This window comes from Falco naumanni, chromosome 10 (assembly GCF_017639655.2).
Source record: "Falco naumanni isolate bFalNau1 chromosome 10, bFalNau1.pat, whole genome shotgun sequence".
Taxonomy (NCBI): Eukaryota; Metazoa; Chordata; class Aves; order Falconiformes; family Falconidae; genus Falco; species Falco naumanni.
In genome coordinates, this window is record NC_054063.1 from 35,192,263 (window position 1) to 35,218,624 (window position 26,362).

Genomic DNA, 26,362 nt, shown 5'->3' on the forward strand with positions numbered 1-26,362 from the left:
TTGCGGCACGGGGCTGGTAGCAGCAGAAGGGAAAGTGTTCGGTAATTGTCTTGTTATTGCATTGTTATTATTAGCTAGTATTGTTGCTGTCTTCTCTCACTCTCTGAATTTAAAAACGTGTTTGATGACCATGTTGCTCTTGATTAGCAGCCCAGCGGTGGGAGCTTTCTCCATTCACTGACTCCTTGTCTCTTCCTTCCTTTCAGCATTCCGGTGTCTTTCACTTTCTTCACTGCAGCCAAGTCTCCCTCCAGCTCGGCAAGATGTCTATGCTGGACATGAGCGAGTTTGGGGAGGCTGCTGAATACCTCCGGAAAAGCTACACAGAGCAGCTGAAGCTTCAGACAATACCATTTGATGGTAAGACCCCAAGGCAGGTCTCGGCACAGCCCTGTGTGTGTGCCCCCAGCCAGCCCCTTGGCCATGGCTCTCTTCAGAGACCATCTCCATCCCTTTTCCAGTGCTGGTCCTTGTGGTATTGCAGGTGCAGCAGAATTGCCCCCAGCACCCTGGAGGGCAGGAAGATTTCAGAAGTAGGAAAAGCAGGGTCTTGACTTTCCCCTTGTTTGCTGAGGTGCAGGCAGAGGTGGCCCTTCATTTTCCCCATCCCTGGGGGGCTGGAGGGCTGAGGGAGATGGGCTGAGGGACTGGTGTCAAAGCCTTCTCCAGCTCTGTTTCACTTTGGAGATGTCTGCTCTGCTCAGCCACGCCACTGTACTGCAGCTCACTGCTCCGGCTCCAGGGCCCAACTTGCTTCTCTCAGTTTGGCAAATGAGGAGACTTTTGCTTCCTCTCACTGTCCTTTTTTCAAAAAGGTCTGAGTGCAATCACATGTGAAGCAGCAGACTTTTGTCAGGCTAAAAGTTGACCCCAGCAAAGTAGACCGCTGCCAAACATGAAGCAGACAAAGAAATCCCAGCTCCTATGACCAAAAATGTAGGAAGGAATAATCACTGTCCTTCCATGTTATTGGACTGCATTCAGGTGGCTTTCAGTTGACAATTTCAAATAGTTTCCTGCATTTTAACCTGTTTGTGTCCCCTTCCCTTCCCTTCCCTTTCCCTGTCCTCTCCATTCCTTTCTCCTCCAGGAAAGAAGCGAGTTTGGATCCCGGATGAGAAAGAAGCTTACATTGAAGTGGAAATCAAAGAAAGCTCCGGTGGCAAAGTCACTGTGGAAACCAAAAATAAGGAAGTAAGCAAAATACCTTTCATTTTCCAAGGGAGATAAAGTGTGTGTGGAAGGGGGATACATATGACAAGATCACGTCTGAAACTAGCTGAGCTCTTGCTGATAACCCTTCCATGCTCAGCAATCAGTCATGCCCCGAGGGGACACACACCGCGGTGTGTCAGGACACGTAGGCCAGTTACTTGCCAAAAGCGGCAGCGGTTCATCGTCCCCCCATCGAGGGTTTGCTTTCAAACACCATTCACCGTGCAAGGGAGCGGAGGGGGACAGTGGGGCTGGCCCAGCACAGCCCCCGGCCACGGGAGGAAGAGCTGCCCCAGCGCAGCCCCTTGCAGGGCTGAACCACTGCCTGGCTGGTCTCAAAGGTGGAACAAGAGGTAAGGGGCCAACTGGCCAGTTCCTGCTCTTTTTAGCCAGGATTTGCAGCCAAGTGAGCGATGCTGCTGGGAGAACAGATGCTGGGCAGAGGGGTAGGACCAGCTCTGTGTAGTGGTGAGGCTCCCGCTTTCCAGCAGCAGGAGGGAGGCAAAGCAACCCAGGGTCAGCTGAAACTTGTCAAGATAATATCCAGTACAAATAGCTGCAAATGAGCTTAATTAATACTTGTTTCATGGCTATGGAAGTCGCATGGCCCTGCAACTTCATTGCAGCACAGAAACCCACACTGGGGTAAAACTGGAAAAAAGAGCAAGAACCTGACCAGGCAGTAAATGATAGGCTTTATTATTTATATTTCTTGGCTAGTCAAGAATGGCACTGAGAAGTGCTAATGTCTGCCAAATTTAAAAGGAATCATCTTTGAAAAGTGTTAAGGCTTTGAATATATATTTGTCTGGAACTGGGAAAATAAGTAAAAAAAATTTTCCCCCTCCAAAATAAAATTTATTGAGGAGGCAGTATAAATTTTATAAGCTTATTCTGATGTTTAAAAGATCCTCAGCTTCTGCAAACAAAGGAGTTTCCAAACCTTTTTTGCTGTTCTCTTTTGAAACTGTCCTTTTTAATAGTTTGTCACAGACTTACAAAATCTGAAACTGTATCTGCTTTCCTGGATCAGCATTTCCAGCAGAAACAGCTTCAGGAGACATAACCCCATCCTTATCCTTCTGTCTACCCTCCTGCTTTTTACACCTAGCACCTTTTAACACCACACACTTCATGTTTACCCATAAAAGAACCCCAAACAAATCTCTTTGAAAGGTTTCATGTAATCTTTATTAACAAGACCATTTGCTAAATCCGGATTCTTCCACTCAGGCCAGATACGTAACGCGATAGTTTCCCAGTGCTTGGCTTCGTGGGATTAAATAAATCCAGTTATAAGTGATGGTGTATAGGCTTCAGCTGTTTGCCCAAATAACCAGGGATCTCTCCGCGTGAAAGCCTGTGCCGCCACAGGGCTTTAGCTGCAGAGGAGAGCACAAGACGGGGTGTCGAGCATGTTGTGGGGTGACATCTTGGTGCCCCCCGGCTTGGACCCCCTCAGTCGGGCTCAGCCACAGCCCATCTCCCTGGGGCTGGGGCTTGCTAGTCCCCACTGGCCTTTGTGGCTGGGGTGCTGGTGGGGCTCCCCCAGCCCTGTCACCCCGAAATGGAGGGCAGCCCTGCTGGGAGGACCACCGACAGGGGCCAATGTGGGACTGCTAGAATGCCCGTCTGCTTGGCGGGTTTTGGGGGAGAGGGTGTTCAGTGGGCACTGGGGTCCATCTGATGTGTCCCCCCTCCTCCGGCAGACGCGGGTGGTGAAGGAGGATGAGTTGCAGCCCATGAACCCCCCCAAGTTTGACATGATCGAGGACATGGCCATGCTGACGCACCTCAACGAGGCCTCTGTGCTCTATAACCTGAAGCGCCGCTACTCCCACTGGATGATCTATGTAAGCCGACGGCGCCCGGGGTTCACCTCGTGGGGTAGGGGGGTGAAGGGGCGTCGGGGAAGTTCCGTCCCTCATCCTTTCCCCCCTGCAGACCTACTCGGGGCTCTTCTGCGTCACTATCAACCCCTACAAGTGGCTGCCTGTCTACACGGCGCCGGTGGTGGCAGCCTACAAGGGCAAGCGGCGCTCCGAGGCACCCCCGCACATCTACTCCATCGCCGACAACGCCTACAACGACATGCTGCGCAGTAAGCCCTCGCCTCGGGGACCCCCAGCCTGGGGGATTTGGGCTGTGGGGGCAAGGGGTGAGGGGGGGGGGCACTGGCCTAATGCCCGCTCCTTCTCTTCCAGACCGCGAAAACCAGTCCATGCTCATCACGTGAGTGCCCCCCGATGCCCTTGCCCCATCCAGCCCCACTGTGAGCAGCCATGGCCCCCCCTGCTGCGCTCCCGGGGGACCCCTGGGCAGGCACCCCATGCCCCAGGAGGGCCCCCATGGCCACATCCCCCCCGGCCCTGGCAGCTGTCGGCCCCCCCGTCCCTTCCCGCCCAGCCTGCCACCACCGCGCCAGGTGACAAAGCCCTGCGCGGGCCTGGCGGGCAGGCTCCCCCGCACCCCGACAGCTGCGGGCGCTGCCGTGGGGCACCCCAACCGCCGGCGGCCTCTGGGGAGCGAGGGGGAAGGAGAAATGGAGGCCAAGGCCAGAGGGAGATGGCGGCGGTGGCCGGTGGGGCGATGGCGGGGGAGGAGGGTGACGTGGGAGGGTGTAGGCCAGGTTGATTTCAAGTGACATATAGATAAGGGCTATATAAAGGACTCTAAAGGACCCTACGCCGCTGCCAGGAGCCACGGACGTTTTTAGCCTCGGCCATAGCCTAATTAGGAAAGGCAGGGGCTGTGGAGAGATGCTTGGCACGTGGCTGGTGGCGGCTCTGCCCCCCACCTCCCCCCGGCTCTTTGTCATCTGGGATTACAATGGGAGAGCAGCTAACTATAGGGATGAGCTCAGCGGGGCCCGCCTGGGCAGGGTACACCCTGGTACGTCTCCAGGACCCCCAACAAAGCGGGCTGTGCTGAAACGACCTGAGCGGGCGCAGGCGAGGCTGGCTCCTGGCTGACGCCGGGCAGCCGAAGCCCCAGGGCCGTACAGCGCCGGTGGGTGCCTGCACCTCCCGCAGCCTCTGCGGTGGGCAGCTGAGCCCCCGCCGCACCCTCGAGGAGCTGGGCAGGGCGCGGGCTTGCAGCGAGGATGGAGCTGGGTTTCGCTCCAAAGACAAGCCCCAGAGGCAGGCACGTACCCCCCAGGGTGAGGGCTTTGAGAGTGCCAGCCTCCCCACCCCTCCGATGCTTTGCTTCTCCCTCCTGGCATGAGGAGCGGGGCGGCGGGGCGGCAGGGTCTCTGTTTGAAGCTTTGTCTGTTCTTTGCCTCATGTCCTTGATCTGTGTATTTCTGTTACTCTAAGCGGAGAATCTGGTGCTGGTAAGACTGTAAACACCAAGAGGGTCATTCAGTACTTTGCCATTGTCGCAGCCTTGGGCGACACACCGGGCAAGAAATTAGTAAGACCCTCTTTTGAAACAAGTTCTTGCTGTTTTCTTCCTTTCTTTCTTTTTTATTTTTTTTATTTTTTTTATTTTTTTTATTTTTCCCCTTTCCCTCCTTCTTCTTTTTACCTCTTTTTTTTTTCCTTCCCCCAACTTTTTGCATTTGGAAGCGTGTTTTGGTCTGACCCACCCAGGGCTTGGCTTTTCCCTGACTTTTGAACAAGCAAGGCTTGAAATCATCTTGCTCAAGGGGAAATGGATTTTTTTTTTTAATGTGGCTGCTCAATCTGTGCAGCCCAGAAGAGGTGCTTTAGATGCCCTCTTTATCTTCTCTTCCTCCTTCAATACCCTGCAGATCTTCTTAAGGAGCATTAAAAAAATGAAGTAAACCCACCATTTCCCACTTTGCCTCTTTTAAGCCTTGCTTTTCATCCTTTTCTCCTTTTTTTATCCTCTTGTTCATTTTGACCCTTTTCTACCTTGTGCTTTTCTTGCTCTTGTTTTGATTCTTGCATTTCTTTGGTGCTGGTTATTTTTGAGCTGCCCTTGCAATTGCTTATTTCTTCTTGATACGTTGAGGCTCCAGCCTGCTTTGCCCTTGTAGAAACAAACTGGCTGCTTTAGGTATCAGACAAGCAATACTTCAGCATTATTTTCTTTACTCTTCTTTGGGTTTGAATTTAACTGTTCTTGCTTTTTGACGCATTTCTTTATTTTCTTGAGCTAATCTATTTAACAACTTTTTTGCATTTCTTACGAAGTTTAATCCTCCCATGTTTTTCTTGGACTTTTTTTGGCACTAAATGGTCATGCCCTGCTTTTCTGACCATGCTTCTTGTGGTTCTTGCCTGGCTTTTCTGGATTTCTAAAGACGATTTTCTTTCCTTTCTCTAGGCAGCTCTTGCCACTAAAACTGGGGTAAGTGTTGTAGACTCCTAATCTTGAATGCTGAGGACAGAGTTGTGCTGCACCACAGAGCTATGGCGGGGTGATGAGGAAAGCCTGTGTGGGGCCTCTGCCTCGGGTCTGGGAGCACCTGGGCAGCATTTAGTTCTCCGCTTGGCTTTGTATCTCCCACCTTACCATAGTTTGAAGCTTTGGTGGTTTTGCCTCTTCATGACTTTCTACCTTTCTGACTCCACCTTTCCTTCAAGGGATCTTTACTCTTCAAATGCTCATTTCTAACCAGCGCGGTGTTTGCCTGGGGGTGCCGTGGGCTCCTCCAAAGATAAGGTGAAGCCTCCACTCTGTGGTAGTGTCCCCCCCGCCTCGGAGCCTGGCTGAGGGTGGTGGTGCTGAGGGGCAGGGAAGAGCCTCTTTACCATGGGCAGCACCGTAGCCTGGCTGCAGACCTGCACATGCCACCCTCTGCAAAGACCTGAACTGGCTTGGCCCCACCACATTGTAGGCAGCTGATGTCCTTCTCTGGGGTGTGTTTCTGAGGTGCTTTATTAGCTCCAAGGAAACAGCTGAGTGGCTGTGGAAGTCCAGCAAAGGCTCGGTTTGGTCCCTGGTGCTCCCAGCACCCCAAGGGCTCAGCCATTTCAGCAGATCAATTGTATGTCCTTGGGCTTGGTTTCTCTGAGCACTGTGGGACAGCCTTTAGCTCTCGTACACCCTTGGCTGGGGGATGCTCAGTAACACATAAATCTGCTTGGGCAAACTTACTGAGAGTGAGATAGCTGGGGCTGAATCTGGGGGTCCTGGGGCAGCCCCCATGGAATCTCACAGGCCAGGCAATTTTAGATCAGGCTGAATTTAAAGATAACAGATCGAAGGATAACCATCACAGCTGCTCCCTGTCTCTTTTGCTCTTCACGTGCCTGAAGCTGCAGAGGTGGGGAGAAATCATGGGCCCCACGTTGAAAAGACAGTGTGGCTCTTGGAGGGCAGAGCCCGGAGCTGGTGTTCCCCACCTAAGGAAAGCCCTATGGACTGTAATGTGTCAGAGCACAGGCAAAAGCTCTCAGGAAAAATCCTGCAGGAGCCTGTGCCACCAAACTCTACTACTGTTTTCAACCCCCACTATCCTTCATGTGGCTTGGCACGAGCCTTTTTTCTCTCCCTGAATGCTGGTCCTGCTTTGCCTGCGTTAGGTGGAGGCTGTCTCTTTATCTTTGAACTGTGCATGTGAAATATGAATGGAAAAACAAGGTTAGGGGAAGATTAATCTTGGGACTTGCTCTGGAGACCTCCAGTAAGTTCAACAGATCACGCCAGCTGGGACCTGTGATGTTTTCCCGTCACGCTGTGACTGTGCTGTGCATGTTGTTGCTGCAGGGAGTTGTAGACCAAGCCTGTTTTCTGGATCTCCTCTTTTGCGATGTGCTGTGATTTGAACTGTCCAAGACTTTGGTTTGATGGATGAGGAAATGCCTGTCAGAGCCAAAGAGCCTGAAATGTTTCAGACTGTTGTGACAATGCGTGCTTGCTCTTGGATTGCATATCTTATCAGCCTAAGGAAGGGGCTATGGACTGCCGTGTGCAGAAAGGACAGTAGCCTGGATACTCAGAGGGACCAGTTCAGGGAAGGGGAAGCCCGCAAAGGGCATTGCTGCAAAACCTAACTCTGGTGACCCTAAACTGAGCTGCATTGCCTCTAGACAAGGAGATGCCTCAGGAGCAGGAGGCTCTTAAAGACAGCCAACAAGCATAGCAGGCGGGTGGTGCCAGGATCCCCACTCACTGTTTCCCTGTGTTGTTGGTAACAAATCCCCTCCGGCTGGGTGGGATCTGACACAACCTTTTTATTTTTTTTCCCAGGGCACCCTCGAAGATCAAATCATTGAGGCTAACCCAGCTATGGAAGCTTTTGGCAACGCCAAGACCATAAGGAATGACAACTCTTCACGTTTTGTAAGTGTCTTAGCAGGACAGAGAGCTCATGTGTCGTGTTTATGCAATGAATGCATTGCTTGTGTGGCATTGTGGTTTTGTAGGGCATGAGACAAAGGCACGTAGCAGGAGGCTAGCTCTGCTTCCTGGTGGGGCTGGATTGCTGAAGTGAAGCTTCTTCTGGTTGCATCAGTGCAGTAGATGGTGTGCTGGTCAGAAAAAATCACCCTGGTGTCACAGCCCATGGCTGGCCTTACAGAACCAGAGCTGAGAAGGCCAGTAAGCACAGCCTGAAGTGCTGGAGCTGGGAGAGGCAAGGGTGCCCCTTCCAAGGAGCAGCATCTTTTCGACTAAGCGCAGCCTGGGTCTGCTGTGGGATGCTGAGCTCATCAGCCACAGGTGGCTTTGATGCCTGTTCTTGTGCCTTGGAGGGAGAGAAGACACCTGGGTGAGATTCCTCAGCACACCACAGAGCAGGAGGCCGTGGGCAGACTCAGTATCACACTGCCCTGCAGAACTGCTTAGCTTCAAGAACAGGTCTGAGGACAGGGATTTATCTGTTGTGAGTGAAATTTCTGCCTGTATAGTGTTTAAAGCCTTAGGCAATGCTGTCTGACCCTCTGCATGTTACAAACCAGGGAACTTCACCCATCTACTCCTCACTGAGCCCAGTAACTTGCCTGGTATCAGCAGAAGCTTAAGAAGTGGGAATTTACCAGTTTCTTGTAGTTGTCTGAGGTTTCTGGGTGCTGTTCAGAGTTGTAGCTGTGTAGCCAAGCCCAGCACTCATCTCCTGCAAATGTTTTCAGGGCAAGTTCATCCGGATCCATTTTGGCCCCTCAGGGAAGCTGGCCTCTGCAGACATTGACATCTGTGAGTAAACACGTGCCAGCTGCCGTGGGGAGGGATTTCTTCTCGCTATTTGTGTCGATGCTGGGTCAGCTTCGTGGAAGAACAAGCCCTCCCTTAACCCCTCTGCCCTATTTGGTTCTAGATCTTCTGGAAAAATCAAGAGTGATTTTCCAGCAACCTAAAGAGCGAAGCTACCACATCTACTACCAGATCCTGTCTGGGAAGAAGCCAGAGCTGCAAGGTAAGGCAGCCAAATCTGTGGCAGAGTCTTTGTAGCACGATGGCCTGAAATAGCCACAAGTAGGGCTCTGTTGCCAGCTTTGGGGTCCACAAGGAATGAGCAAACCCAGCCCACCATGCAGGTACTGCCCTCAAATGCTTTGCCTGCTGCTGAGATCATAGGGTTGGCGGGTAATTCAGGGTGGAAGGGATTTCAAGAGGTCATCTAGTGCAGGATCCTTTATCCTCACTGACCGAGGAGCCAGACTAAAGCCTTTTCTGCAGCTGTCTAGGAGCAGAGCAGTGGTCACTTGGGGTCTGTCTGCAGGGTGGGAGCATGCTTTGCAAAGCTGCTTTGCATAGAGTGCTCATCATGTGGTAGGTACAACACTGACCTCAGCATGTGCAGGCTGAGTATTTCCTCATTTTGGGGTAGGGGGAAGTGTTTTGCAGCCCACTCTGAGCTTCTTCGGCCACCCTAGTGAGATGACCTGTTTCAGGTGAGCTTGAAAACAGCTGCACAGCTCACTCGCAGCAGCAGCCCTGGCTGTAGGCATACCCTAGATGTGTTCCCCAGGACAGTCCCAGCTGACCCAAATGTGCAGGGCAGCGGTCCTGTGCTCTGAGCAGCCCTGCCCTCCAGGTGCCAGCTCACACGCGGTACACGGGAGACCTTTCCACACTGCAGAAAGATGGCTGGCACAGTCCCCTGGCGTGGTCAGCCTCTTGGCTGCAGGCTCTTGAGCTTGTTGCTGGCTTGAGAACAATACCTTATTAGGCAGGTCTGGAGAGCTGTGCAGAGCAGTAATCTTATCTGGTGGTCACAAGGACGTGGATGGCCACTTCTAAATCAGTCTGCAGCCAAGCCATGTCCCAAGATAGCAAGCAGGAGGCATATCACAAAAGAGATGGACCCATGTGTGGACCTGCCTGAGCCTGAAGAGGCTGTTCCTCCCACCAGCTGGTGCCCTCTAGTTAAGGCTGGTGAAGCCTTACTGCTCCATCTGTGTCTCCAGGGTTGTCCCTCTGCCCCAGCTTTGTCTCTGTCAGACTGGCCTCACCCTCTACATGTGTTCCTCCAACAGATATGCTGCTGCTCTCCCTCAACCCCTACGACTACCACTTCTGCTCGCAGGGTGTAACAACTGTCGACAACCTGGATGACGGCGAGGAGCTCATGGCGACGGATGTATGTGTACTTCCTTCAGACTGCACATCCCGAGGAAGGAGACTTGGGGTGGGGTGGGGTGGGGGGTGGGCAGGCACAACCTTCTTCTGGGCAGACATGGGGACGTGTTCTGGCTTTTCTGTGTCCCTCCTTAAATTAGCTGTGAGTTCCTTCTGGTTTATTGGCAGTCGCTCTACACATGCTGTGAGCGTACAAGGAAGAGCAGAGTGAGTCTGATGTCCGTCAACAGCCTCATGCAGGCAGAGTAGTTCCCTGCACTAGGGAGGGCTTCTAGCACAGAGCACTTTGCATGGCTCCCGTGACAAGATGAGACCTCAGCTTGGAAAACCCCATGCTTTTGGGTGCTAGGCTAGCCCTTTTGCTTTCAAATAGATCTTGTGGGAGCTGCACTCGCGTTCAAAATCCTACGGACAGGATTCCTTGGCTAGGTGCCCACCAGACAGAGCACCCTGCTCAGAGCCCCAGGATAGAAAGGGTGCCTTAGGAGATGGTGGGAGAACCAACCCTCACCTCAGAGTGGTGATTTTTTTTCTCTATATATTGCATTGTCTCTCTTCAGCATGCCATGGACATCCTGGGCTTCAGCAATGACGAGAAATATGGCTCCTATAAAATAGTGGGCGCTATCATGCACTTTGGCAACATGAAGTTCAAGCAAAAGCAGCGAGAAGAGCAGGCAGAGGCTGACGGCACTGAAAGTGAGTTTGGCTCCATGCTGCCAGATCAGGCATGCAAATTCCTCCCAGGGCAGACTGTGATAACTTCCCTGGGCTGGTCCATGAAGGTCAGTCACCACAACCCCAAGCAACCCGCTGTCTTAGGACCTGCTGTAGGTGCACAAAGGGACTAGTCCTTGAGCGGGCATATGTAGGAGAGCCTTTCCTGCACGCGCTAGGTGGTCTCATCTGTGTCAGACTTGCCTCCACAGCATCACAGGCTGTCACACCCTGGCTGTGCTTCACCTCGTTCAGTTTTCATCTGCCCTTCGTCTCCTCTTCTCTTGCACTTCATGAGACAGCCTTCCAGAGCAGGTCATCCACAGAATGTGAGCCAGGCCACGATCAGGTCTGCAAGGACCTGCTCAAGTCACAGCCTCCTGAAAAGTGGTTGAAGTAGGACACAGTCACTGTCTAATAATTTTTCCTTGTTTGTTGCTTAGGAAAATCCAATGCAAATCATAGATCTAAGACAATAGTCAGGCTACAGAGCAAACCTGAACATTCAGAAAGGTCAAAGCTCAAATATTTTCTGTTCCTTTTGCCCTGCTGCATTATGCCTTATGCTCCCAGGCATAATGGAGAAGCTTCAAGGAGAGGGTGACTTTCCAGCATGTAGAAGGATGAGAAGAGGGAGCCCTGTCACTTAACTGGAAGGCTTAAGCAGTGACTAGACATCAGCTGAGGCAGGGATCCAGCAGAAATGACTACCTGGATCAGACCTTGTCATGTTAATATTCATGAAGGAAGAGTTCCCCTTGCCCGAGGAATGTCAACGCAAAGCTGCTACCTGGTAATTAGTGAAGATTTTGGTCTAGCAGTGATTTCCCTACAGAAGTGATTTTCTGGCTACAATCTGCTATTAGGAGTCTATGAAAGATAAGCAAGAAAATCACCTCTCTTCTGTTCAGTTCAGATTTGCTGCATGGGAATCCAAGCTTCCACCAGCAAATACATAGCTATCACCAGATCAAGAAGACTCAAAAAGGTGTTAGGCACCTGTCAAGGTGCAGCAGGTCTGCTATGGCCATCTCCTCCAACCAGTAACTTCTCAGGCAGCAGCTCCAGACTTTAAAAGCATCATACAATATGCAAGATGAGAAATCACACTAGACACTGGAGGGAACTCTGGAGCAGGTGGAAAAACTACTATAGTTAGCACTGATCAGCAGAAGAGCTGGTTTGGGTTTTTTTCTTTTTTTTCCTTCCCAAGTCTTCCTTGCTGGCTCCTCATGCCTTTGTACTGTTTTACAGGTGCTGACAAAGCTGCCTACCTCATGGGAATCAGCTCAGCTGATCTTATCAAGGGGTTGCTCCATCCTCGTGTGAAAGTGGGCAATGAATATGTGACCAAAGGTCAGAATGTGGAACAGGTGAGTGTCCAAGGACACCTCCCTACTCATGCTGGTATGTGACTCCTTTGCAAGCAGGCCCATTGCACAATGTTCTCTGCACAGGGTGAACGGTGCTTCAGTTCACTCTCAGCTTTAGGAGGAGACCCCAGAGCAGCATGAGAAGATGTATCCATGATTATTGGCTCTTAGCAGCTGGGAAAGCTGGCAGCAGAGCTGGCAGACAGCTCTGGATATTAGCCAAGGCTGGAGGTTCAGTGCAGTATCTGAGATGTGGGTTGGATCACAGCCTGAAGAGGTCCATTTTCTATGGGTCTGTTTCAGAGACAGTCACACACTCCCAATGAAGAGTTCAGGTCTGGAAAGTAGAAAACTTATCTAAATACTCATCCAAAACTCATTTAAACTTATATTGTGGGAGACTCAAATACACCAAAAATGTATCTTGTCAGATTCCAGCCGCATCACAGTTAGGAACCCAAACCTGGCCTGAACAGTGCAAGCCAGTCGAGGAAAATTCAAGACAACCTTAGGAGCTGGTGTCTTACCCAAAGTGTGCTGCAGGCTTCTGCCATGCACAAGGCTTCTGAAAATACCCCTTTAGTCTGAATCTGTATCCCAAGACCTTGGAGGCTAAGACCAGGCCAGGGACACAAGAACACACTTGTAAGCATGTGAAAATTAATCTTGGAGCACATACTGTAACCATGAACTCCCTGGATCTCTCTGTCTGTCCTTTGTGTGCCAAGAGGAGCTCTCTTCTTCGTCCTCTAACTCCTATGAAAGCAAGGAGAAGCATAAGTGCTCATGACCTGCTCTATGATTTGTTTTGGCAGGTTGTCTATGCTGTGGGAGCCCTGGCTAAAGCCACCTATGATCGCATGTTCAAGTGGCTGGTGACTCGGATCAACAAGACCCTAGACACCAAGCTGGCCAGACAGTTCTTCATCGGAGTACTGGACATTGCAGGCTTCGAGATCTTTGACGTGAGTTCTGCCAGCCCCCTGCAGTGGGTTCAGAGGAATGTTATAGCTAGACAGCTCAGTCCCCTCATGATTGACAGCTCTATCTCTTCCAAGAAACTGCTGACCTTGATAAGAAAAAGAGCTCTCTTCTAAAATAATTAATCTGGAGCAAACAGGCAGTTTGCAAGGACTGTTGTAACATTGCTGTGGGCACATCTCCAGTGATTTCTGGCTACCTGCTCTGGTAGCAATCCAGCTGAACCTGGCAGAGATCACTCCACACCTAAACAAATCAGAAGAGTGAATCACTTCACATTTGGAGCTCCTTCTGACACAGGTGTATTTTATTCTTGCAGTTCAACAGCTTTGAGCAGCTGTGCATCAACTTCACCAATGAGAAGCTGCAACAGTTCTTCAACCACCACATGTTTGTCCTGGAGCAAGAAGAATACAAGAAGGAAGGCATCGAATGGGTCTTCATTGACTTTGGCCTGGACCTGCAGGCTTGCATTGACCTCATTGAGAAGGTAAAGCATGAGTGAGGCACAGGAACGGTACTTCTGGTAGGCAGTCTGTTTGCAAAGACTGGAACAGTGAGAGGTGCTCTGCTACCAGAAATGAAATTATTCCCTCCCCAGTCAGTGCCAAGTGTCCCATTTTGGTTTTCCCACATTTACAGCTCAGAGCCTCCAGCCCATTGAGTCCTTTTTGGCACAAATTTTGACTTTATGAAACCGAGGAAATTACGGTCCTACCCACCAGCGAGCCACAAAACCTGGTGCAGCCTTTTCCTCCAGAGAACAGTGATCTCTGCCCCTTTTTTCCTACCCACTTGCTGCTCCTTAGTGCCTCTTAAGTACTTGCTAATTCAGAGCAGCTTGTGTAAAAGATTTCCACCATTGCATGGAGGAAATTCATATTTATTTTTTTTTTAAAAAAAGAGAAAACCTGTTAGGATACTGGAGAGGATGTGACCTCGCTCAGTGTCACCAAGACTCCCCCATTCTGGGATAGGACATGGCAACACTGAGCTCAGATCTCTTTATACCACCTTCTCCCTGCAGCCACTGGGAATCCTGTCCATCCTCGAAGAGGAGTGCATGTTCCCGAAAGCCTCTGACATGTCCTTCAAAGCTAAGCTCTACGACAACCACATCGGGAAGTCGCCCAACTTCCAGAAGCCCCGGCCGGATAAGAAGCGGAAATACGAGGCCCACTTTGAGCTGGTGCACTATGCTGGGGTGGTACGTCCCCTGTCAGCTCTCCCACAGCATTCACACTGTCCCCCTTGCAGGGCCGCCCTTACCTTTGCCTCTCTCCTCTGGTGGCAGGTGCCGTACAACATCGTTGGGTGGCTGGACAAGAACAAGGACCCCCTGAATGAGACAGTGGTGTCTGTCTTCCAAAAATCCCAGAACAAACTCCTCGCCTCCCTCTATGAGAACTACGTGGGCTCTACCTCAGGTGAGGATCAACCTCACCCCTTTTTTGACCTTGATCTCTCCCTCCCTTAGCAGCAAAGCCTCCTCACCCCCACGCTGAGCTGTTGGTGCAGCATTCCTGCACCCAGCAGCCTGGGCAAAGGGAAGACCCACACTGACCCCTAAAAACCTCCATGACCTGGGTGGGTGGGTTCTCTGGACACGCAGCGCTGCCCTAGGGGCTTTAGGGTTAGGACCAGGCTTGTGCAGTGCTGTAGAGCTGTCCTAGAGGCCCTGTGACTTGGGATGTGTGAAGGGGTCTCTTATTACCAAGAGCTGAGGAACAACACCCAGAGTTGGGTGCTGTGGGAGGTGTTTATGGTGGTCTGTGGCTTGGCTCTGCAGCAGGGCACTACCATCTCTGCTTTGCAGAGAGCCAGAGCTGCAGGCATTTCAGGGGTGTTTAGGAATGCCTCTGAGTCCTCCCAGTTGAGCAGATGTTTTGCTGACGTAATTAATCAATATTTCAACCCAACAGAGGAACCTCACAAGCCAGGGACCAAGGAGAAACGTAAAAAGGCAGCTTCTTTCCAAACAGTGTCGCAGCTGCACAAGGTAAGAGCCAGCCCCTCGTTCAAGGCCATGAGGGGAGCACGCTCGGTGTCCCAGTATCAGTCCCACTTCCCTGCCAAGACTGGGGTATCTTGCACATGAGCTCCTGGGGCCTGAAGGAGCACCAGGGCTCCTGCAGGACCACCGCTAGGCAAAAAACCCTAACACCCTCTCATCCCTGGGCAAGGAGCCTGTGCCTGGCAGAGTCCCAGCCCTGTCCCCGTGCTGCTAGGGAAGGACACGAGGCTCCAGGCTGGGAGAACGATGGTTCCCTTTGAGCTGGGGCTTGTGCTGCTTCTGCCCACGTGATGCTTGCGCTGCTCAGCAGCTCCTTCGCCTTTGAGAGAGCGGCAGTTAAGACTTGTAGTGATGTTTAGATAATGTATTACATGAACATCACTTTAAGTCTGTGCTACTTCTCTCCTCATTCTTGTCAGCGGGAAGGACAGCCTTTGGGCAGAAGAAAATGAAGGAGGATCTTGCAGGTCTCTGAGCAGGCAGCTCTCTGCTGTCCTGTCCAGGGAGGTGACCTGAGCTATTTTACAGCTCAGGATAACACCACCACACCCCACACCACCACCACCCCCCATTCCCATGCTCACCACAGGAGTTATTTTTCCACCCCAGAGCTTAAACAACTGGAAAACAGCACAGATGGCTGTGTGAGCCCAAGGCTGTGCCCTGCCATGACAGCCTTGTGGTGACAGGGTGCTCAAAATGGGCAGCACTTGTGTCAGAGCCCCCGTTCAGGGAGACGTGACTTTCTTCCTCCTGGACAAGTCACAGGCCGTGGTGAGAAGGTGCCCCATGATGACATGGAGCTGTGGGAAGTGTTCCCTTCCCCGCGCTGGCCCTGGACAGGGTGAGCCTGTATGAGAGGAAGGCAGGCTGGAAAGATGGAGGGTGCAGATGCCTTTCCCACAAGAAAAAGGCAGGGCCTTGTCTTGGCTTGAGCCCTGCCTTGGAGAGTAAGGGGGGGCCCAGACCGGGTCAGCCGGGCCCTCTGTCGTGGCTGAGGGCAGCATTGTGGAGGTGCAGGGAAAACCTGGTGAGGTGAGGACCACAACCAGTGTGGATGCCAGCACTAGATTTTCAGGGTGCTGAGCACAGGGCTGATGGGCAGCAGCAGAGCTGTAATACCAGGGATACGTTCAGTCCTGTGTTCCTGGCTCTTCCCGGCAGCAAAACTTTACCTACAAACACTCGGGAAGCACCTGGCTCCTCTCTGGCATAGCAAAACCCGCAGATGCTGTTTGGCATGTCTCCAGCCCAGTCCCCTCTGCCATTGCTCCCACCCTGGCAGAAGGCAGTTGTCCTGCTGTGGGGCTGGAGATGTCCCTGGGCAGCACAGCACAGAGAGCAGCCAAGCAGGAGGGAATTCCCCCTTTCTCACAGAGTGGTAAGGGGCGCTCAGTGTCTGCTCTCTCCCTGCCCGTGGGGGGAAGGGGCTGGAGACAGTGTTGTAGGGGAGCAGAGCTGTCACCTCATGCCTCATCCCCTGTGTCTGCCCTACAGGAGAATCTCAACAAGCTGATGACCAACCTGCGCTCCACTCAGCCCCACTTTGTCCGCTGCATCATCCCCAACGAGACAAAGACGCCAGGTATGCACGGACTGGGTCAGCGCCCTAGCAGCTCCCTTGGGTGACACCCACGTGTGGGAGCTGGCAGGGACTTTTGCACCTGCCTTCTCCCCGACACTTTTCTTGCAGCAGGTCTGCTGCCACGGGGACCTGGCCCCGTCTCAGTGTGGAAACCCCTGTGACCCATGCCAATCTCCTCTACTGGGGAAAATAAGTTTTGCCAGGCTCCTGTTCTGGCTGTACATTGATGGTTGGGCTGCCTCACACTTGTGTAGAACAGCAGACGCGGATGAGTCTGTCAGGCTGGCTTCCACCATCCGGGGCTGAGGCTGCAGCACTGGTGCTCAGCATAGGCCTACAGGACAAGTTAACACCTGTGTTCAAAACCATGGCTGTTTCCAGAGTTCAGGCCTGTGCTGCAGCTCCATTTTCCCTGTCCTCTTGGGATGATTGCCTGCTACATCTTTGTTCTCACCCATAGGAGCCATGGATGCCTTCCTGGTGCTGCACCAGCTGCGCTGTAACGGTGTCCTTGAAGGCATCCGCATCTGCCGTAAGGGATTCCCCAACAGGATCCTCTATGCAGACTTCAAGCAGCGGTAACCCCCTTTTCTTCCCTGCCCATCAACCCACGCGTGTTCTGAGGGGACACGGCCTGGCCCTGGCTCTGACCTGCTCCCCACCTTGTGCAGGGCTGATCAGAACCACCACAATACGCCCAGTGCACGTACAGTTTGGGATAGCTCTGCTGCTGGCTCTCTGGTGCCAGGCGTGGATATTTTGGTGCCAGGTGTGATGAGACAGCAGGGCTGGTGATGTTTGAGGTCTGAATGCAGGGCTGGTGTAGCTGGATGGGGGCAAGGTTCAAGTCCTCCCATCCTGGCTCAGATTTCTCTCTGCCCTTGGGATCCTTACCATTCTCCAGCTGCCCCCTCCACCCTGCTTGGCCTGAGCCTGACCAGGCATGGTGAGGCCAGTGGCCACCTCCTTCACAGTCTTCCTTGTGTTCAGGGACTAAGATCTGGCAGAGTTCCCTGATGTCTGCTCTGCAAAGAGCCCATATTGCACCCTGGAACTCCTGGGTCGTACATAGCTCCAGCCTGTGCTGCAGAGACGTGCTCCTGGGAGAACTGCCATGACTGGGGTGTGGGGATGATGGTGGAGCCATCGACGCTGTACTGGGGTTCTCTTGCATGCCCTCTGTGTGCTGTGTCCCTGCAGCTACCGTATCCTGAATCCAGCAGCTATTCCGGATGACAAGTTTGTGGACAGCAGAAAGGCCACAGAGAAGCTGCTGAGCTCCCTGGAGCTGGACCACTCGCAGTACAAATTTGGTCATACCAAGGTGAGACCAGGCAGCTGGTCCTTGGGAGGGAGACGTGTCCCCTCCTGTCTCCCTGCAGTCCCACTGTGCTCTGTGCCCAGCTTGCTGCCTGCGTGGCCACAGCCCTGCTGCAGTCCTGCACTCTGCAGGTTGCCTGTGGCCCTTGGAGGGAGGGCAGAGGAAGATGCAGGCTGGGAAGAAACAGGTCTGAGCAGAAGGTCACTGCTGCCTGACCTCACAGCACCTGACACAGCAGCTAGTGTCTGCTGGGGAATGCAGTGCTCAGGGCAGGGAGATCTGGTGCCCAGCTGTGCCTGCTGTGGGTGCACCTCCAGCCGGGGCAGCATGGGGGTGTGTGTCCCTGCAGGGAGGGGACCGAAACCAGCAGAGTGTACCCCTGCTTTGGGCCGCATGTAGCGATGCTGAGCCTTCTGTCCTCTCTGCTGTTGACCCTGCTCTCACTCTCTTGCCTGCAGGTGTTTTTCAAGGCTGGTTTGCTGGGCTTGCTGGAAGAGATGCGAGATGAGCGTCTGGCCAAGATCCTGACCATGCTGCAGGCCAGAATCCGCGGGCACCTCATGCGCATCGAGTACCAGAGGATCATCAGCAGGAGGTAGAGCTGTGGGGGCAAGAGGCAGAACGTTGTGTGTCTCCTTGATCCTTCTGCACATTTCAGTGTGTTTGACCTGTGGGACTTGCCTACGGCTGGCAGTGGTTGGGAAAGGCCAGAGGGATGGAGGCAGACCTGTAAGAGGTCTGGCGTGGCCTGGCAGGGAGGGTCAGTGTATCTAGGTGGAGGGAGCCTTTGGTTTCCACTGGAAGATTCCAGAGGGATGCAGAGCAAAGAGACCTCAAAGCCAGGCCATGCCACCCATCCCATTACAGTGTGCAGACAATGTGCAGCCATTCGTTCAACATGCTGCCATTTGTCCCGCTGGGGAAGAATAGAGCCATGCCCAGGCCTACAAAAGCCAGGTCTCTGCTGCAGTGGTGATGGGACACAATGAATCTACACCCATGATGATGCTCTTCTTGTATCCCTCCAGGGAAGCCCTCTACACCATCCAGTGGAACATCCGGGCCTTCAATGCTGTCAAGAACTGGTCCTGGATGAAGCTGTTCTTCAAGATCAAGCCTTTACTCAAGTCTGCTCAAACTGAGAAGGAAATGTCCAACCTGAAGGAGGAGTTCCAGAAGCTGAAGGAGGCTCTGGAGAAGTCTGAGGCTAAGAGGAAGGAGCTGGAAGAGAAACAGGTCTCCATGATCCAGGAGAAGAATGACCTGGCTCTCCAGCTGCAGGCAGTGAGTGCCTCCCCTTCTCCCTGGATATTTAAGGACAGCGCAGGGTCCGTGGGCAGAAGAAGGAGCAGGGTGTGCTAGGTGCCCCTTTCAGCCCCCCTGCAGTTCTGAGACCCCTCATTGCCACAGCCTGTATGAAGTGCAGTGTTAGACTTGATGCAAACCTGAAGCAATGTCACAAACTTGCCACCTCAGGGCTGCTGTGGGAACTCATGCTCCCCTGGCTCTGGAAGGCGTGATCTCCTTCCAAGGGGGTGGGAGGGATGGCGATGTCTGCTCACCAAACTGTGGCTAATCTGTGCCGTTTCTGTGCCAGAAGTGTCAGTCCAGTGAGGAACTCCGGAAAGATTTAGTTGCTGCTAGCCTTTCAGCCCTGGTTAGTGTTAGTGGTTGTCCCATGGACCTTGAAAACGGGCAGTGACTAGAGCTGTGGGTTTTTTGTACACCTGAGCACCTTGAGTGTGCTCTGCCCCTTCCACAAGGAGAGCTTCAGCTCTGGGCCAGGAAAGCATGGCTGAGAGCCTGCTGGTATGCTCTTGAGGCGGTGGGTGACCACTGGTTTTCCTGTGCCTGTCGCAGGAGCAAGACAACCTGGCAGATGCAGAAGAACGCTGCGACCTGCTGATCAAGTCCAAGATTCAGCTGGAGGCCAAGGTGAAGGAGCTGACAGAGCGTCTGGAGGATGAGGAGGAGATGAACTCAGACCTCACCGCCAAGAGACGGAAGCTGGAGGATGAGTGTGCAGAGCTGAAGAAGGACATTGATGACCTAGAGATCACGCTGGCCAAGGTGGAGAAGGAGAAACATGCCACGGAGAACAAGGTAACTGACCCCCTGCTCAGAGTGCAGCCTCCTTGCCCTGGGGCCTCAGTGCTTGTGAGGGCACCAAAGAGAAACGTCAGAGACGAGGCCGCTGGTGCGTGGGAGCTGGAGCAGGGCAGAGGAAAAAGAGGTGTGGGAGAGAGCAGAACCTTCTGGTGTCCCGCCTCATTGCACAGGAGTGGTATGGGCAAGCAGTGCTGTGCAATGGCAAGTGACCTGGGGCACTGACAAACCACCTGGTGGAACCAGCCTGGCCAAGGGGAGAGGGGATGGATGCTGATGTGGTGCCAAGCTGTTGGAAGAAGGGTTTGTCGCAGTCAAGAAGACGCTCAATATGAGTTATGCATCTTGCTCAACTTTATCAGTTTCTAAGACTACTTATACAGAACCGATACACATGCATATTCGTAAAGCAGAGATATAATTGGTTAGTAGTCTCTAAACGCGCGCGGTTCTCACACCCCTAATTATCGTGACTGAAATAAACATTCTATCCATGTAGCTAACTGTGTTGCTGTGCTTCAGCCCTGTAGGTTGTTACTCCCTATACTCCCATACGGTCCCTATCTTTCTTGGCCCTGCACCTGCTTTCCCAGCAGCTGTAGCTTGTTACAGCCACGGCCTGTTGGCACAACATAATTGCTTGGTCTCAGGATTCAAGAGTAGCTCAGGGCTACCTTTCTTGTTAACTTCAGCACAGCAACTCAGCACAATTCTGATTACAGGCCTATTCTAATACCAGGCCTGGATTGTGCAGATCTTCAGAGATTCTAAAGCCACGCTTCTGCAGCCATTCTTCTGCACCAAGCTGCTGTTGATAATGAGTCAGGCTGCTGATTTAGCTTTGCATCCCCTCTCTCTGAGATGTACTCAGTTTTTGACCTCACTGACCTAGGTGAAAAACCTGATTGAAGAGATGGCTGCTCTGGATGAGATCATTGCCAAGCTGACAAAGGAAAAGAAAGCACTGCAAGAGGCCCATCAGCAGGCCCTGGATGACTTGCAAGCTGAGGAAGACAAGGTCAACACACTGACCAAAGCCAAGGTCAAACTGGAGCAGCAAGTGGATGACGTGAGTCATAGGCCAGTGATGGTGCAGTGAGAGAGGTTTGAGCCACAGCTCCAAGAGAGCCCAGAGGCTGTCCCTGATGGGATTTGGAGGGTGGGATCATTATCAGATCCCCATTTAATATGGCCAGTTGATGAATAACCCCATTGACAAACTGCCCCTGAACTGAGAGGTGATCTGGAGTACCTCACTGAGAGCAATCCTGGCTGAGGGAATGGGGCTGGAGAGCAACTAGGAAACAGCTCTAGCTCTCAGGGCTGGGAAATCTCCCACAGCAATGGGCATGGGGAAGGTTGGGGCTACAGAGGGTCCTTTCCCTCCCTATCCTGTCTCTCCCTTCATTCTCCAGCTGGAAAGCTCTCTTGAACAAGAAAAAAAAGTCCGCATGGACCTGGAAAGAGCAAAGCGGAAGCTTGAAGGAGACCTGAAGTTGACACAAGAGTCTATAATGGATCTGGAGAATGACAAACAGCAGCTGGAGGAGAAACTCAAAAAGTGAGTGTGTGGTACGCGCCTGGGTGCCTGCTTACTCTGCCAGCCAGTGCCCACCTCTAAATCAAGTGGACGTGTGGCCTCTGCAGAGGCTGCTGGGATGTGATCACAGGCTGGCCCGATCAGTCCAGGCAAAATGAGGGCTTAGTTTTCCTGGGCACTGTGCGGAGATGCTGAGGAGCTTGTCAGCTGCACAGACTAATAGGTCAGGGCACTATAGACCTTTCTCTGTACATGAGGTTGGAGAGGAGAGACTTGCCTGGCAGGATCCTAGCGCAGAGCTGGGACCTCAGCTACAAGTACAGGCTTCAGCACTTAGGTCCCATTCTTGTTGGGGAACTGGAGAACAACACCTCTAGGGAAAACCTCAGAGCCAGGCTGCCTGCCGGCTTGGCCACTCCACCCCCCCCTCAGAGCAGCCTTTGTGCTGCTTCTTACCCCTGCAGTTCCTTTCCTGTATGGGTTCGTTTTTCCTCTGGACCTGGGTGTTACAGTGCAAGGGAGCAATCTTCCTCTGGCTTCAGGAGCCAGAGGGACTTGGCGGGACAGCGTTGGTTGACCAAAGGCTCTGCCTTCTTTCTGTGCAGGAAAGACTTTGAAATGAGTCAACTGAATTCAAGGATTGAAGATGGGCAAGTGACTGAGGCCCAGCTGCAGAAGAAGATCAAGGAGCTCCAGGTATGCTGGGAAGAACTGTTCCTACAGCCCAGGGGTCCTAAATTTCCATCAGATGTAAGGTACTGGGGAATCTGCAGGGGCCAGTCCCTCTCTGGGCACAGGGACATCTTGGCAGAAGAGTGATGAAAAAAGCTGGGGCTGTTAGCAGAAGCAAAGCCCTCTGCCAAAATGTCATGGACTGAAAGTTAAAGTATGAACTGTTGAGGTGAATGCTAGCACCAGCATGAGGAACAGCTTCTAGGAGGTAGTTCTCTGTCCAGACTAAAACCTTAAATCCAGTGCCTAAACTCTGAAGATCCAGATCTAGTGTGTTGAGCTTCTTCCTGTCAGAGACAAGCCCGCATGTTCAGGCTGTTTGCGTGAAGGTTCCCACTGAAAAGAAGCTCCTGTCAGCTGGGATCCTGATGGCTGGGTACACAGGAGAGCAGGAGCTCTGCAAAACACCCTACCAAGCAGCATCAGGCGTGCCTGCCTCCAAAAATCCTCACACAGCATTTGCTCCAGACTGGTGGCTTGTTGCTCCCTAGCATCAGAGGAGACACCTTGCTCCACTGCGGAGAGCAAAGATGCTGGAGCTTCAGCCAGTGCTTGGAGTATCTGCCTTATTCTGTCTCTGCCAGGCCCGCATCGAGGAGCTGGAGGAGGAGCTGGAGGCTGAGCGTGCCGCCAGAGCCAAGGTGGAGAAGCAGCGGGCAGAAGTGTCACGGGAGCTGGAGGAGCTGAGCGAGCGGCTGGAGGAGGCTGGTGGGGCAACGGCCGCGCAGCTGGAGATGAACAAGAAGCGGGAAGCAGAATTCCTGAAGCTGCGGCGGGACCTGGAGGAGGCAACCCTGCAGCATGAGTCCACGGCTGCCGCTCTGCGGAAGAAGCACGCAGACAGCGTGGCGGAGCTGAGCGAGCAGATCGACAATCTGCAGCGTGTCAAGCAGAAGCTGGAGAAGGAGAAGAGTGAGATGAAGATGGAGGTGGATGACCTGTCATCCAACATTGAATACCTCACCAAGAACAAGGTGGGCACTGGTTCTGTACGGGGCAGGTTCATCTCTTCCGTGTACATCAGTGCCACTGGTTGCAGTGTGTCCAGCGCAGCCACGTCCGTGGGATGTTGTCCTACGTAGCTCTTTGCCATGGCCAAGTCCCTCTGTTTCACTGGGTATAGCTTGTCCCTATGTCACTGTGGCAGTGCTTGGGGGATGCTTTGCTTGTCCTAGTCAAGTCTGGAGGATCTGGGAAGGCGTTTCCTGGGAGACTGACTGCAGAGAGCCCCTGTTAGCTTAGCAGAGACACGAGGGCTCTGGCAGGCTCCTGCTCTCTGCCTTGTGTGCGCATGGGATCAGCTGTGGTGGCCCAGGGCGACGCAGTTGCTGAGCACTTTCTGGGAGAACGGTGCTGCCTGGCCAGAGCTGGGTCTCACCCAGGCTTTGCTCGGTGCGTGCAGGCCAATGCCGAGAAGCTGTGCCGCACCTATGAGGACCAGCTGAGCGAGGCCAAGTCCAAAGTGGACGAGCTGCAGCGACAGCTGACCGACGTGAGCACGCAGCGGGCCAGGCTGCAGACCGAGAACGGTGGGTGAGGGTGGCAGCTGGGGGACACATGGCTGCCCTGGGGCTGGTCTTGCACTGGGGCATCCGACGGGGGGTGGGGGGGGGGGTAGGGGGGTGCTGTGGTTTGGCCAGGCACTGTCCTGTTCCTCCCAAGGGCAAAACGAAGACAGCAGGAGCTCCATCTGGAGTGGAGTGGGATGTCTGTGTTGTGCCTCCCCCAGGCCTTGCTTGGCAAGGAGGAGGACCTCTGGTGATGCTAGTTGTGCTGGGGGATGTGCTGCGATCTCAGGCATCAGAAGGGGGGTCCCTAGCTGGCACGCTTTGCCTTTAGCTGCTTGCCCCTCTGCCCGTGGGCCCCAGCTTGCCTGGGTGGGGAACAGCTGGGGCTGCTGGAGGTCTCCATGCAGCTGAAGGCCGCAGGCTCTGGGGAGTGCGAGCTAACGTGGATTGCAGCTCTTGGCCCCAAAGTAGCTGTTTTGGTTCTGTTTGAACCCAGGGGAGCTTAGTCGGCTGCTGGAGGAGAAGGAATCCTTCATCAACCAGCTGAGCCGTGGCAAGACCTCGTTCACACAGAACATCGAGGAACTCAAGAGGCAGCTGGAGGAAGAGACCAAGGTGAGGCTTCAGGCCATGGCTGATCTGAGTGACACAGATCTTAGGGAATGGGGCATGTGTCCCAGTGTGACAGTGGCCCAGATTCTTGGACTGGGAAGGTGAGTTATACCCTGCATGCAGGAGCCCCAAGGGCAACTCTTAACCTGGGAAAAACAGGAGTTTCCTCCCACTGCCCCCAGTCCCGCTGCTGTGGCCAGTGTCCTGGCGCCTGGCACCAGCTGTTCCTCTCACAAGCTCTCTCTTCCTCAGAGCAAAAACGCCTTGGCCCATGCCCTGCAAGCCTCCCGGCACGACTGTGACCTGCTGCGGGAGCAGTACGAGGAGGAGGTGGAGGCCAAGAGTGAGCTCCAGAGGAACTTGTCCAAGGCCAATGCAGAAGTGGCCCAGTGGAGAACCAAGTATGAGACGGATGCCATCCAGAGGACAGAGGAGCTGGAGGAAGCCAAGTAAGTCTCCTGGCAGAAGTTGGTTCCTTGCAGGTGGCAAGTTTCTGTTCAGTGATGGGGCTTTCCCAGACGCTGGGGTGAGACTGCACCCTCCTGCCCGGGTTTGAGGCTGTTTGGGCAGGCTGTGGCCTCCCCTCCTCGGAGCAGTGGGGTGGGATGGCGCTTGGGCTGGGAGCACTCACCCCTCGATGCCATCGGCAGGAAGAAGCTGGCCATCCGGCTGCAGGAGGCGGAGGAGGCAGTGGAGGCCGCCCACGCCAAGTGCTCATCACTGGAGAAGACCAAGCATCGGCTGCAGACAGAGATTGAGGACCTCTCGGTGGACCTGGAGCGCGCCAACTCCGCCTGCGCTGCCCTGGACAAGAAGCAGCGCAATTTTGACAGGATCCTGGCTGAGTGGAAGCAGAAGTATGAGGAGACCCAGGCGGAGCTGGAGGCGTCGCAGAAGGAGTCGCGCAGCCTGAGCACAGAACTCTTCAAGCTCAAGAATGCCTACGAGGAGTCCTTGGACAACCTGGAGACCCTCAAGAGGGAGAACAAGAACCTGCAGGGTAGGACTGGGCTGAAGCTCACCTCCTGCACTCTGCCCAGACTCCTGCTCTCACAGGCAGCCTCCGGCTCCCCTGTCCTCAGCCACGGGGTGGGGTGGGGGTCCCTTGGAGGCAGGGAGCAGACCTTGCTGCTCAGACAAGGCTGGCCCATCTCTCGGAGGGACGCAGCAGCCCAGCCAGGAAGCTGGGATGTGTCCTGCCCTCTCGCTGGGGCACCCTGGGCAGGCAGGCAGTGTCACTTGGCTCTTGTTTCCAAATGGTGTGTGACTTGCTGCCGACAGTGCCGTGGCTGTGGCTGACACTGGCTTGGGGGTGTTGCTCTCGGACAAGCAGGTCTCCGTGGGTCCCCGTGCCTGTCCCACGCTCTGTTCTTCACTCAGACTGCAGAATCGTCCCCGTGCACAACCTCAGCTGCTCTCCAAGGGGCTGAGGGGACGACAGCCAAGCCTGGGCAGGGGGATGGGGAGGTCACCTGACAGGACTGGCCCCACAGACTTGTTCCTGACCAAATGCCCTTCTGTCCCTGCCAGAGGAAATTGCCGATCTGACCGACCAAATCAGTCTCAGCGGCAAAACCATCCATGAGCTGGAGAAGCTGAAGAAAGCCCTGGAGAGCGAGAAGAGCGATATCCAAGCAGCTCTGGAGGAGGCTGAGGTTGGTCCTTGTTCCCCACTGATGCCTGGATGTTCCTGCTGCCCTCAAGAGCCACTGGCCCACCCTGCAGCTCTGGCTGGGTGCTGCTGGAGCAGGAACCCACACCGTGCTGGCAGGGTGACAGTCCTGAGTGTGGCTGCAACCCCTGGGCAACCTCGCTCATGGGGGTCGTGCAGCCACAGCAGGGCACTGGGGTGGCTCCACCTGCCCTGCTCCCCCAGGAGCTCTGGGCTGGGGGGCAAGGCCAGGCTGGGGTGGGTGGCTGGGGAGATCCCCCCCAGGGGCTGCCTTCCCACAGCTGCCACTGTCTCTAGGGGGCCCTGGAGCATGAGGAGAGCAAGACCCTGCGCATCCAGCTGGAGCTGAACCAGATCAAGGCTGATGTGGACAGGAAGCTGGCGGAGAAGGACGAGGAGTTTGAGAACCTGAGGTGTGCGCTGAGAAGGGACAGGCTGGGCCACCACTGTGGGGGCAGAGCTGGCACCGTGGCCCTGACAGGGCTGCCCTGGA

General features: G+C 53.9%; 1 protein-coding gene across 1 annotated transcript in view; it reads left to right on the top strand.

Moving 5' to 3' along the window:
• Positions 1–210: 210 nt before the first annotated feature.
• Positions 211–26,362, top strand: part of MYH7B (myosin heavy chain 7B) — a 28,676-nt gene continuing 2,524 nt past the window's right edge. The window contains exons 1-34 of the mRNA XM_040609254.1: positions 211–360; positions 1,091–1,194; positions 2,925–3,068; positions 3,160–3,316; positions 3,420–3,447; positions 4,533–4,629; positions 5,509–5,532; positions 7,378–7,470; positions 8,259–8,322; positions 8,444–8,542; positions 9,606–9,709; positions 10,269–10,407; positions 11,680–11,798; positions 12,614–12,763; positions 13,099–13,269; positions 13,807–13,986; positions 14,074–14,206; positions 14,702–14,778; positions 16,291–16,378; positions 16,839–16,956; positions 17,579–17,702; positions 18,158–18,294; positions 18,728–18,983; positions 19,560–19,802; positions 20,698–20,874; positions 21,221–21,366; positions 21,951–22,041; positions 22,662–23,051; positions 23,480–23,606; positions 24,082–24,200; positions 24,450–24,646; positions 24,848–25,197; positions 25,728–25,852; positions 26,167–26,282. Of these exons, the coding sequence (XP_040465188.1) occupies positions 264–360; positions 1,091–1,194; positions 2,925–3,068; positions 3,160–3,316; positions 3,420–3,447; positions 4,533–4,629; positions 5,509–5,532; positions 7,378–7,470; positions 8,259–8,322; positions 8,444–8,542; positions 9,606–9,709; positions 10,269–10,407; positions 11,680–11,798; positions 12,614–12,763; positions 13,099–13,269; positions 13,807–13,986; positions 14,074–14,206; positions 14,702–14,778; positions 16,291–16,378; positions 16,839–16,956; positions 17,579–17,702; positions 18,158–18,294; positions 18,728–18,983; positions 19,560–19,802; positions 20,698–20,874; positions 21,221–21,366; positions 21,951–22,041; positions 22,662–23,051; positions 23,480–23,606; positions 24,082–24,200; positions 24,450–24,646; positions 24,848–25,197; positions 25,728–25,852; positions 26,167–26,282 (4,784 nt within the window). The 5' untranslated portion in view covers positions 211–263. The remainder of the gene's footprint in view (positions 361–1,090; positions 1,195–2,924; positions 3,069–3,159; positions 3,317–3,419; positions 3,448–4,532; positions 4,630–5,508; positions 5,533–7,377; positions 7,471–8,258; positions 8,323–8,443; positions 8,543–9,605; positions 9,710–10,268; positions 10,408–11,679; positions 11,799–12,613; positions 12,764–13,098; positions 13,270–13,806; positions 13,987–14,073; positions 14,207–14,701; positions 14,779–16,290; positions 16,379–16,838; positions 16,957–17,578; positions 17,703–18,157; positions 18,295–18,727; positions 18,984–19,559; positions 19,803–20,697; positions 20,875–21,220; positions 21,367–21,950; positions 22,042–22,661; positions 23,052–23,479; positions 23,607–24,081; positions 24,201–24,449; positions 24,647–24,847; positions 25,198–25,727; positions 25,853–26,166; positions 26,283–26,362) is intronic.